This window comes from Mesoplodon mirus, assembly GCF_964341445.2.
Source record: "Mesoplodon mirus genome assembly, chromosome: 13".
NCBI classification, from domain to species: Eukaryota; Metazoa; Chordata; class Mammalia; order Artiodactyla; family Ziphiidae; genus Mesoplodon; species Mesoplodon mirus.
In genome coordinates this window covers 79,550,609-79,562,710 of record NC_138989.1, presented here as the reverse complement: position 1 = coordinate 79,562,710, position 12,102 = coordinate 79,550,609, and the positions used below count along the sequence as shown (strand labels likewise).

General features: G+C 32.8%; 1 protein-coding gene across 1 annotated transcript in view; it reads left to right on the top strand.

The window, feature by feature from the left end:
- CDH19 (cadherin 19) overlaps nucleotides 1–12,102 on the top strand; it is a gene marked incomplete at its 3' end in the record, with an annotated part of 55,197 nt that overhangs the window by 32,458 nt on the left and 10,637 nt on the right. Inside the window, exon 8 of the mRNA XM_082640574.1 lies at nucleotides 3,376–3,497. Coding sequence (XP_082496700.1) covers nucleotides 3,376–3,497 — 122 coding nt within the window. The remainder of the gene's footprint in view (nucleotides 1–3,375; nucleotides 3,498–12,102) is intronic.

Genomic DNA, 12,102 nt, shown 5'->3' with positions numbered 1-12,102 from the left:
ACACAAATATTGTATTAAAACAAAATTTATAAATAAAAGAAGATTAAAAATATGGTTAAGGAAAAAATGCCTGTGAAAGGCAAAATGAATATAAGCTGACTATATTTATATTACATGGAATTTATTACTGAGAAGTTAATCACTGTTCTAGAAATAAGTGATTTGAAATGTTATCGAGTATAGCAATTACACAGTTCATGCTGATCTGCTTCTGGTGCTATAAAATCAGTTTCCTCAAAATAAAAAAATTCGTTTAGAAAAAGAGAGATTTGATATTCCCATTGTTATTTTTATCAAGTTGAAAAGTTACAGGATGGGGAATAAAATTCCAAAATAAAATATAATCAGATAAATATTTTCAAAACCCCACAAAGTTAATTATCATTTCACTCATCTTTGAAGATTATTTTTGAAAATGTTTTTTTCATTTTAAGGGAAACTGCTTAGAAAGAACTTATGTAACACTAAGTAACCAATTTTCATGTATTTTTTCCTCTGTCTCTTGATTCATTTTTAATCCACATTATTAAACTCATTTTAGAACAATTTTGGAGAAAATAATTGTAAGTGCCAATTTCTCATTACCATAATATTGATATCAAAAATAATTGTTTGACCATTTAAGTCACTTAAGACATAGTAATATAAACAAACCACCTAAACAGTGGAAAACAAGGCTTCATATAAATTTGTTACAAAAAGTACTTGCTGCATGTGTTAACTACCTGGAAACTTGTGACATAACAATTATGCTGATTACAGGAAAGAGATGTTCCATTTTCACATTTGTTTTCCCAGCAAATGAAGTTCACTCTGCTTAGTCTTTTTCCTGGAAACATCCCAAATTAAGCACCAAGCTATTTATCAGCATGCCAACTAAGTGAATAAGACAACTAACTACTTTAAAATGAATCTGTGAAGATATGTGTATGCTTTTTATAATCATGCCAAAGGTTTAATTTGAACTTGATTTTAAATAGATTTTTCAGAAAAATAGATTAAAATTTTAAATGAATTTTTTACTAATTTTCCTTAAATTTATTTGTAACTGATATACTTTTTCCATTTTACTTACTTATGAAGAAAGTTGTTCTATAGTTATATATATTTAAACCATAAAAAATATTAGACTTAAGTTTTGAATAATTTCATCTTGAAATATCTAGAAATATATTTTCATATTTAATGTTTGTTAATCAATTTTATCCTGAATGTAACACAATAGAGAAGAGTCTCAACATCATAATTCTTAATGGTTTATGTATTTTCTAAAGGCCATGGGTTTCTTTTGTATGCAATAAAACTTGCAAATTTTAATTTTAATGAATTGAAATCTGCAATTTCTATCATAATTGCCACTGTTATTTATTAGTTAAAAACAATTACAACCAAAAATTTTATCCCAACCTGGAAAACCTCTTCACGAGATGAAATAGAAATAGTTTTATAATTGAAAATCATTAAACCAGAATTTGATGTGCATCATAGTAAATTGATAAGAAATTGCCAAATCAGAAAGAAATCTCAGCTTTTTACATAGCCAAGCAGATATAACCCACTGCAGACATGTTCTCAAGATAAACCATTACTGGCCTTAAATTAGGAGAACTTCACATCACCATGTGCCATACAGTTTATCCTAAATTCACTAGGTAGTTGGAGTGACCATCTGTGTTTGTTTGCTAACTGAAACCTAAACTTTTATATGTTTATGACAAGAGGTAGTTTTGCATCTTAGGGTAAAGACCTTTGCTGAAGTTAGGCTCCTACCCTCCCACAGAAACTGGGATAAAAAAGTGTTATCTTCGTTGATGGCTTTATTTCAAGGAACTGGCTCCCAGGACTGGAGAAAGACAGGCCTGGGTTGTAAAGTTGGCAAGAGGTTTATCTCAATTTTAAAAGGTTTACATACATTTAAAAGAGATAGAAAAATAGTTTACAAGCTTTTCTAAAGTAAATACTCTATGAAGAGGAAGGATGGAAAGACTTTTCCCTAATTTTCAACAGGGAGAGTTAAGCCTCTTTTTTTTTTTTTTTTAATTTGTATTTGCCCTTACGAATTACAATCGCAAATATAATGCTTTGTGATTAAAAAAAAAGAGCATGTAAGATTATAAATAAAAACACTGAGACAAACAAAAGAAACTCCCTCTCCCCACTCTTCAATATATGTACCTTCCCACGGCTTTTTAAAATAAAAAGAAAGATTTAAAATAATGATATACAAATATACAATACCTTATGCTACAAATTGTTTTTTAGCACTTCACAAAACATCATGTATATCACTTCTGGTTAGTAGATAAATAAAATAATAGTATTTAATGTTTATTGCTTATTTATATGTTAAGTGATCCTCTAAATGTTTCATATGTATTAATTCATTTAATCTTTATAACAGCTCTATAAGCTAGTTACTAGTATCATTTCCATTTTATAGTAAACCAACTGAGACAAACAGTAGTGAGCATTTTTCTCAAATTGAGAACCAAGATTAAAATACATTTTTAATGTTCATGATATTACTACATGTGTTACATTGATGCATTCATTTTTAATAAGCATGCACAATTTCATAGTTTGGTGGTAATTTATTTCCCCAATCCCTTTTGGGTTACTTCCAGTTGTTTGGTTGGGATGCATACAATTCTGGAATAAATACATTGGATTACATACTCTTATATATTGGTGCCTTGGACTGTAGCATAGGTTTCCCAAACTAATGACTGGGTCAAAGATATGTGTAGTTTAACTTTTACTATCCATTGCCAGATTAGGTTCTAGAAGAGGCTAACATCCCACTATTTTTCATCCTTCCACCATCACTGGCTCTGTGTTTCATATTTAACACATGGACTAAATCATCATTCTCCTCATTTCTGGTGAGCAAGCGCCTTTGTGAAAGTTATGATAGAGCAACACGTCTCAACTGCAGGCATTTTTGCCTCCTAGTACATTTGACCATGTCTGAAGACAATTTAGATCATCACAACTACAGTGGAGGGTGCTACTGGCATTCAGTTCGTAGAGGCCAGGGATAATACAAATATGTTCAATAGTTCCTGGATTTAAAAACAAAAGTTCTCATGTACCTGACTATCTCCTTTACTTTTACTACTTTTCCTCAACAGCTCCTACAGTCCATGGCAGATACAAGGCACTGGATTAATATTGGTTGAGCTGAATGTGTTGAGAACATTTTTTCTAGGCTGTATTGTTGAATAATAGATGAATTATATAGCTATCCTGTCCTCAGCTTTTATTCAAGTAAAATAAAAATGTACCATGTAGCCTCTAATGCAGTTTTCATGACCATGTTTCCCCTAAAGACAGCATTAGCATTCTTTATTTTCATTCTGTTTATTCAATTTGCAGATAGTATAGAACAGATTTCTGCAGTCCCTGTGTATGTTCAAGTTCTCAATATCAATGATCATGCTCCTGAGTTCTCCGAATATTATGAGACTTACGTTTGTGAAAACGCAGTCTCTGGTCAGGTAAGAATCCATAATAAATTGCCGACGTCGAAACATTGCCTTGTTTTATACAGAATAACTTTTGCTATGTATTCCTCCCACTTTGAAATGATAAAAATAAGAGTTATTTAGCTATATTAATTCCATGCTTTAATGCTGTAAATTCTGTATAATTTAAATTTCTTTCTTTTAAAAAAATATATAAACTTCACATTTTCTACTTCCAAATTCCTCAAATGTTTGAAAAATCTGCTAACAGTCAGGATTCACGAGTAAATCCTTTGCACATTGTCAGTTCAATAAAGAAAAATTATCTTTTGTGATTCCATAGAATAGATAATTTTAATTAATTTTTATTTTCCCATTCATCATGAAGATAAAGATAAAATGATATATAAAATATATCAGACATCAACACAAATGAAATTCAGTTTCAAATGAATTACTAAGTATGTAAAGACTTATGAGAGCATACTCATTTTGAAATAACTTATCATTACTTCACATTTTTTTTTTTTTTTTTTTTGCAGTACGCAGGCCTCTCACTGTTGTGGCCTCTCCCGTTGCAGAGCACAGGCTCTGGACGCGCAGGCTCAGCGGCCATGGCTCACGGGCCCAGCCGCTCCGCGGCATGTGGGATCTTCCCCGACAGGGGCACGAACGCGTGTCCCCTGCATTGGCAGGCGGACTCTCAACCACTGCGACACCAGGGAAGCCCTTCACAATTTTTTTCACACATTTTCTCATGTGGAGTTTACCTTTTTCTCATTTGTAAAATGTAGAGTTTAAATTAAATTCTTCTTTGAGTGTCTCATTTCCAGTACACAATAACTTTACATTTTTTTAGGTATCCTATTAAATGTCATAAAACATTTAAAAAATTTATAAACTAGTCTTCAAAATACCGAATAAGTATATATACTATAAAATCAATTATTCTAAGTAGGCTTGAATTTATCAATAAAGCTAGTTGGAGACAATTTGGATTTTACATGGGTCTTAAAATGACTTGTGAAATTTATTCAGCTAAGTTTATGTTAGAATACATTTTATTCTGGAAAGAATTCTCAAATCTTGCCTATAAGTATTTCCTAAATATTTTTAAAAATAATAAAAAATGATTATAAATGTACAAATGAATTTAAACTTAAAATATCTATTTTAAATGGATTTATACCCAGGGTTTTTGATAAAGTGAAAGGTTAAACATAAAACTTTCAGATACTCTCCACAATACAGCACACTGTCCTCTAGATCCAAAAGCAAACTGATTTAGAAACCTGTGAACATACAATATAGGATAGAAAGATTCAAAAACAGAATGCAAGTGAACTGGGACCCATCGCTTCTATAGACATTGGGCTTAGACATCTCTTTAAACTTGGTGTTACAAATAGTTCTATGCTTAAAAATTTGATATATCTAAGTTTCTCAAGCATTTCAAACATACCTGGTTACCTGGACACATCAACAAATAGGCAACTTTTTTAAAAATCACGTAAATAATTCATGTAAATCTAATAAATGATACTTTAAGTGTAGTAAATCAGTTTCCTTAAAAGTCACATAATTTGGGGAATAATCAATTTATCTTACAATTTAAACATTCTGTTTAAATTTTTTCAGAGGAAATTTTTTATTAAAAATAAGAAATAATCAATAAAATAAAGAAGTGGCTACACCATCAAAACATAAAATGAGAACTATACATGTCACATATTTTAAATTCTGGCTTAAGCCAAGAGAAGATGAAGAAACAGCATATACTTCCCCAGATGGCAAACAGAAAATTTGGGTGGTGAAAGCAGACAGGAAAGAATCTCACCTTTCGATTGCAGATGAGAAAGGGAATGTAATGAGAAAGAGGAGCCTTTTGTGATACACCTCTCAGCCTGAGGTTCCCCAAAGTTAATTGCTAAAAGAAGAATGAAGAATAAAATATAGGGAATATGTAATTTAGAAAATATTGGAGTAAGAAACATACAACTTCTTAATAGTAAAATCTGTGGGGAGACTTTCTGCCAAGGACAATAGACTTGGTGTGAATTTGTTTATACTAAGAATCCCAAAGTGAAGTTCACTCTTTTTTCTCCCACACATTCTCCTTCCCCCCCACACACACAAAGAGAAGTCCTCTTTGATGTTCAAAAAACCCAGAGCCATGCTAGTTTAAAAAATAAATATATGTGCACTTGCATGGGTACACATACATACACTCGAGTAAAAACAAAAGAAAAGAATGTAAGCAATCTACATCACAGATTTATAAATGGGTGGTTTAAGAAAAATAGATCTTCAGAATTTGTGTCCGTTTCTGTGTACTTTAGACACGACCTATTAGTCTTTGATTGCTTTCATCGTTTTTGGTACAGCAATATGTTCTAGGCTCTGCCACTTACCAAATTATTGCTTCCTAGCTGCACATTCATCCTTCACTACCTGCTTAAAAAGAACTGGCACTGTGAAACTATGATAATGGATTGGCCCATTAGAGCATCTTTTATTGTGAGTGCAAGGTTGAATCTTGTCAATAAAGGGCACTGAATGCACATTGCAGGAGGAAAAGGGCCCCTCTTCCTGGTTCTATGTGTGTAGCATTTTTGCTTTTCCCTTTCTCATGCTGCACGGTTGACCAGCCAACTGGATGTGTGGAAATACATGTATTGCTTTACCTAACCACAAGCACAGTTCCCAAAGTCCCAAATGTACATTCCCTTGGCAACCATAGGACTCCAGCCCAAGCCAGAGGAGGTCTTACAGCCTTGCCAGTGTCGTCACTGTGTGCTCCCGGCCTTGAACCTGCAGTGGTCTCCCAATTCCCTCTGCATTTCCAACCACCAGCCCACTTGTACCCTGGAGAATTATCCATGTTTGCCTGGAGAATGTGGACTGGTTCTAGCCCAGTGAATTCCTTTGCCGTGCGTGCAAGATGCCTCAACCACACCTCCTCTAAGGACATCTGAAGCTTGTCTCCCTTCCACATTTGTCTGTCCTTAGATGATTTCACTGAACCCCCGAGTACCCTTTGGAGTTCTCATTACATCTTTATAGTTACTCCCCTATTATAGCTTAATAATTCTTTATATTAAACTTCCTTCATTTTAATTATTGTCTCTCTCAATTGGAACCAGACTGATACATAGGAGCATTTTATATTTCCTGTTCAAGATCTCAAATCAGTTATTTTCCCAAGATTCTGTGATATTTTTAGTGGAGAATTATAGAAAATGTAGATGCAATATCAGTAAAAAAAATTGGGATATCTGTCCATGTAAACCAAGTAAAACCCTGCTCTCTTTCTCTTACCCTACTATCTTAGCTCTCTTCTTCTCTCTCTCTCGTATTTTTAATAATATTGAAGACCACTGTAAGGAAAACTCCATCTCATTTTGTTATTTCTTTGCAAGTTTCTTTATTTTCTTCAGTTATGTACAATTAATATATTTTAGAGAAAGATAGGTATGATAATTTTCAGAGGTCCTCTTTAATTAGAACATTTATAAATATTTACAGGTAAATAATTTTTTCTCAAATTGCAAAAGATAATCCCACTTATATTTCAGCACTAGTTGGGATAGTTCTGCCATTAATGTGTGTACATATATACGTATACAGCTATGGCAAATAACGTGGGCTTTTTGACCAAAATACTTCATCTAAATGTCTAATAGAGACTTGAATCCTAGGACTAGTACAAGACTCTCTATTCTTAAATGTAATAGAATTAATATGAAAAATATTATAAGGTGATGATACCCAAAAGATAAGAAATTAATTTTACATGTCACACACTCTCAGAAACTTAAAAGACAAAGGATGAAGAAGCAAATTCTATTTAAAAAATAAAATGATTGAAAACAGTGTCAAATTTAGTAAATGTTTTCCATTACAAGTAAATATATTCACAAATCCTATACATTTTTGGTATATCAATAAATTTTAATTAAAAATAAAGGCAAAAGATAGAGGGAAAATAATTATTTGCAAAAACTGAAAAAAAAAGTGCTTCTGTTATTAACATATAAGAGGGCATGCTGATTGATAAGAAATCATCTTATTAAAAGCTGGTTCCTTGATACTGATGTAGTAACTGTCTTTTGGAAATACTATGAATAAATTTGTCAATAAATAAATATCCAGGTACTTTGTATCCATTACAGATGACATGTTAATGATTTGTCAATGTGAATATTTTCCCTAGAATATAGTGGTCCTATTGAAGTTTATCCAAATCATTTTCTATAATATGTATTACTATAAATTAATCTATTTTTCATTTTTATCAAAACCACATTTTACTGTATAGTCTTTTATAATAGAATCTACTACTAATATTCATAGGAAGTGAACATTTTTAATAAATTGATTTATAGAAAACATGTTTGTAAATTACTTATGACTATAGAAATACTAAGTGAGTATATAAAAATGAGTATAAAATATAATTTAAGCATATAGATAATTTTACTTAATTTAGGAAAACCAAAGAAAATAAAAGATGTTTTGGAATACCAATTACCTAATAAATCACCTTAAAACCAATAAAAGAAAAGCAGTCTTTCTAATTAGCTCCTAGATTATTAGAACAACCAGACTAATGAGTCTTGAAGTAGCACAATTTGAAACAATTAGATTCCAGAACAATCAGTGTCATCCTATAAAAGCAACATTTTCCCTTACCTTTATTTTGACATCAAGATGATCAAATTTTTAAAACTTGGGCTCAAAAACAATTAGGGAAAAATGCTTTGAATTATGAAACTTGTTTTTTAAAGCTTATAATGTGACTATGTGTATAAGAATTCATGAGATTTTCCATGAGCTCTGCTGGTTCGTTTTTTACAGTGCAGATCTATGAATAAGTATGAAGGGCAAAAGTATTGCATTTTAAAATTATTAAAAATTTTCCAAAAAAATTTCAACAAATATATCTATATCTTAAAACCATGTTCTATTATATATACAATATTTTCTTGATTATTTCAAATCGGGATTTGATTGTTTTACAAACATTGGTAATTTGTTAATGATGAATTTATTTTGAGATACTGAAGATTGCTTAACTGTGCTAGAACGTCAGAAAACTAAACAACAAGCGTTTTTCTTTCCAGCTAATTATCATTCTTGGCATCAAAGTGACCACAGAGTCAAAAAACAAAAAAAAAAGTATGTATTAACTCAGGCTTCTCTAGTTTTTTTTTTTTTTTCTTTTGAGTGGCATTGTCTACTACATTTTTTTTTTTTCCGGTACATCTCACTGCTGCGGCCTCTCCTGTTGTGGAGCACAGGCTCTGGACGCGCAGGCCCAGCGGCCATGGCCCACGGTCCCAGCCACTCCGTGGCATGTGGGATCCTCCCAGACCAGGACACGAACCCGCCTCTCCCACACCGGCAGGCAGACTTCCAACCACTGCACCACCAGGGAAGCCCTCTACTACACTTTTAATTTAGTCTTAAGCAATGCATGTACACAGCTTTCCAATGATAACTGTGTGTATTTGTGTAAGTTTGACGGATTTGCTTCTCTTAGCATTTGAGAAAAAATGAAAAGGATAGCAAAATAATTTTTCTTCCCTTTATTCTCTACCTGATATCCTTTGTTTTTTTATTTGTTCTATCTTGCTTTGTTTCATGTTTTTGAGAGACAAAGTGGTCCTTTAGAGAGGATTGCAATGAACCTTTGTTTTCTAGTGTTAATTTGGGGCATGGTATGGACTGATTGGTATTTTTTATTGTCTAAAAATCAGTTATGTAATTCAAATATGTTTCTGCTCCTGTGGGAATGAAACATCAAAAACGACAGTTAAGCAGCAATAATAGAAAGATTGTCTGGCATAATAGCAAGAGAACTTGACTAAACTCATCCACACTAACCGAATTCAGTGATAATCTAACCATGCTGAATACCGGTCTCCTCATATGAAAAAGAATGATACAACTTTTGCTCTACAAAAGGGTTTAGTAAAGATAAAATACTTTAAAATACTATTAAATGAGAAAATTGGTAGAATTCAACTTTATTCAAAGTAATTTTGTAAGTACTAACAGCAGCAAACATTTAAGAGTAGTGTCATACATTATAAGTTCTTAACATGGGGCCCATACCCTTCTAAAGAGACTCTGATGAGCTATGAGTCATCTGTGTACACTGGATAGTGCATAGAAACAACACTGTCACTGTGTATGCAGATGAGGGTGGAAGCAGGTTAATGTCTCTCATTCAATGCTTAAAGGAAACCATTACTTATAAAATAACAATTGAAAACCAATATAAACATATTATTGATGGATTTTTTTATTGGAGCTTTTTGGTCAGATTCTTGATTTATTTTGATTGGTTTGAAACATTAAGCTTTTTTTTTAAATCTCTGGAGCAATAATTCAATAAATTGCATTTATTATTTTTCTTTCTTTAAGTTAATATTTGTTTATTTGTTTACCAAATTATTTTATTTCAAAACTATTGTTTGAAAGACAATGAAATGATACCTTTGAGAATGCAAATCAAGAAAAAGAAAGAGGGGGCTTCCCTGGTGGCGCAGTGGTTGAGAGTCCGCCTGCCGATGCAGGGGACACGGGTTCGTGCCCCGGTCCGGGAAGATCCCGCATGCCGCGGAGCGGCTAGGTCCGTGAGCCATGGCTGCAGATCCTGCGCGTCCGGAGCCTGTGCTCCACAATGGGAGAGGCCACAACAGTGAGAGGCCCGCGTACCGCAAAAAAAAAAAAAAAGAAAAAAAAGAAAAAGAAAGAGGGCTTCGCTGGTGGTACAGTGGTTGGGAGTCCGCCTGCTGATGCAGGGGACGTGGGTTCGTGCCCCGGTCCGGGAGGATCCCACGTGCCACAGAATGGCTGGACCCGTGGGCCGTGGCCACTAAGCCTGTGCATCCGGAGCCAGTGCTCTGCAGCAGGAGAGGCCCGCGTACAGCAAAAAAAAAACAAATTTTGCTGTTGCAAATGGGTATTCATAAGGAGGAAATGGAAAACTTCACCTTAACCTCACACCTTATACAAAGATTATTTCAGAATGTATCATATATTTAAATGTCAACCTAAAGCAACAAAACTTTTAGAGGCAGAGGAGAAAAAATTCTCTTCTGTGGTTAGGAAAAGAGTTCTTAAATATGTCACCAAAAGCCCAATCCATAAGAGAAAACATATTCAGTATTTTTAAGAGAATAACAAAACGATATTTTAAAACCTATTAATATTTTCCTTAGAGATAGTGGTATAATATACACATAATGTAAAAATATGTGTAAACTTTTCATTTGATGCTAAGAAGTCCTTTGGCAAAAACTTAAATTTTGGATTACAAATAAAATGAGTCAAAATGCACACATAATATAAATAGTAAGAATGAAATAATGTACTCAAATCAATAGTCAAAATCTCACTTAATACTGAAACACACATGGTAGCATAATATAAAACAGTAATGAGAAAGGAATTCCTGCTTTCCACACTATCAATGCATAGTGTTCTGAAGCTTAGGTCCACACAATAATATATAAAATACATACAAAACAGAGTTATTGAAAAGAAGAAAATTTATTTGAGAAGATAAGGTTATCTAGTAAAATACTGACAAATAAATATGACAGAATTTAAAGTTTTCTTAAAGCCACATTTAAAAGTATTTTAAAAAGAGGAAAGGTTGCTATCCAACAGGCATAAGGTTTCCGTTAAGCTGGGTGAATAAGCTCTAGAAATCTGCGTGCGACATTGTCTCTATAGTTACCGATACTTAAAAATGTGTTAAGAGGGTCGATCTCATGTTAAGTGCTCTTATCACAATTAAAGTTTTTAGTATGTCAAAGAGAAACTGTTGAAATTAACTTTAATGTTTTTTGACACAATATATACAGAATATTGTGATTTTCACATGTAATGAATTAAAAATCAAAAGGGAAATACTTTATATGTTTTCTCATACTATGAAAATCACTCCCATCCCATTTCCCACAGGCTCAAACAGCTGGACAAAATGACAAGTTAAAAGGTCTCCTATATCTGTCTGCTTTGGGCAGATAATAACATTCATTATAGAAAATCAAAATACCAGAATAGCTGCACTGTATTCTGGAGGAAATCAGACATTTCCTTAACGACCTATGTGGGTAAACAGAAGATTTACTTCTGTTCTTAGTGTGTAAATGGCCAAAATGGGGAGGAGAGGAAGAAGAACATTTTTCATTGGTTTGCAAAATGTGAATATAATAAATGAGCTGACATTAGGGCAATTTGTCTTTTCTGTTTTGTGTAAATAGTTATTTTTCAAATTAATGATTCCCATTATCTTGACTTGTACCAAATCTCTTTTCCAGAAGTAAAGTGTAATAGCAGTGATTTTTAGATTCTTTCATACCAATACACTGTCTAATGTAAAGACATTTACATTGTCTCCATATAAAAGTATTCTTTTGACTAAATTTCTGTGATCCCACAGTGTGATCTCTGGTTTCTCTTCATCTTCCTTTCTCTCTTGTGTCCAATACTTTTCATTTTTTTCAGACTCACTCTTCCTGCTATCCTCCACAAATATGTCTTAAATACAGTTCATATTCAAGTGACTTCTAGATCTTTATGCCAGTTCTTTCTCTTGTATTTTAAGCTATATGTCCAACTA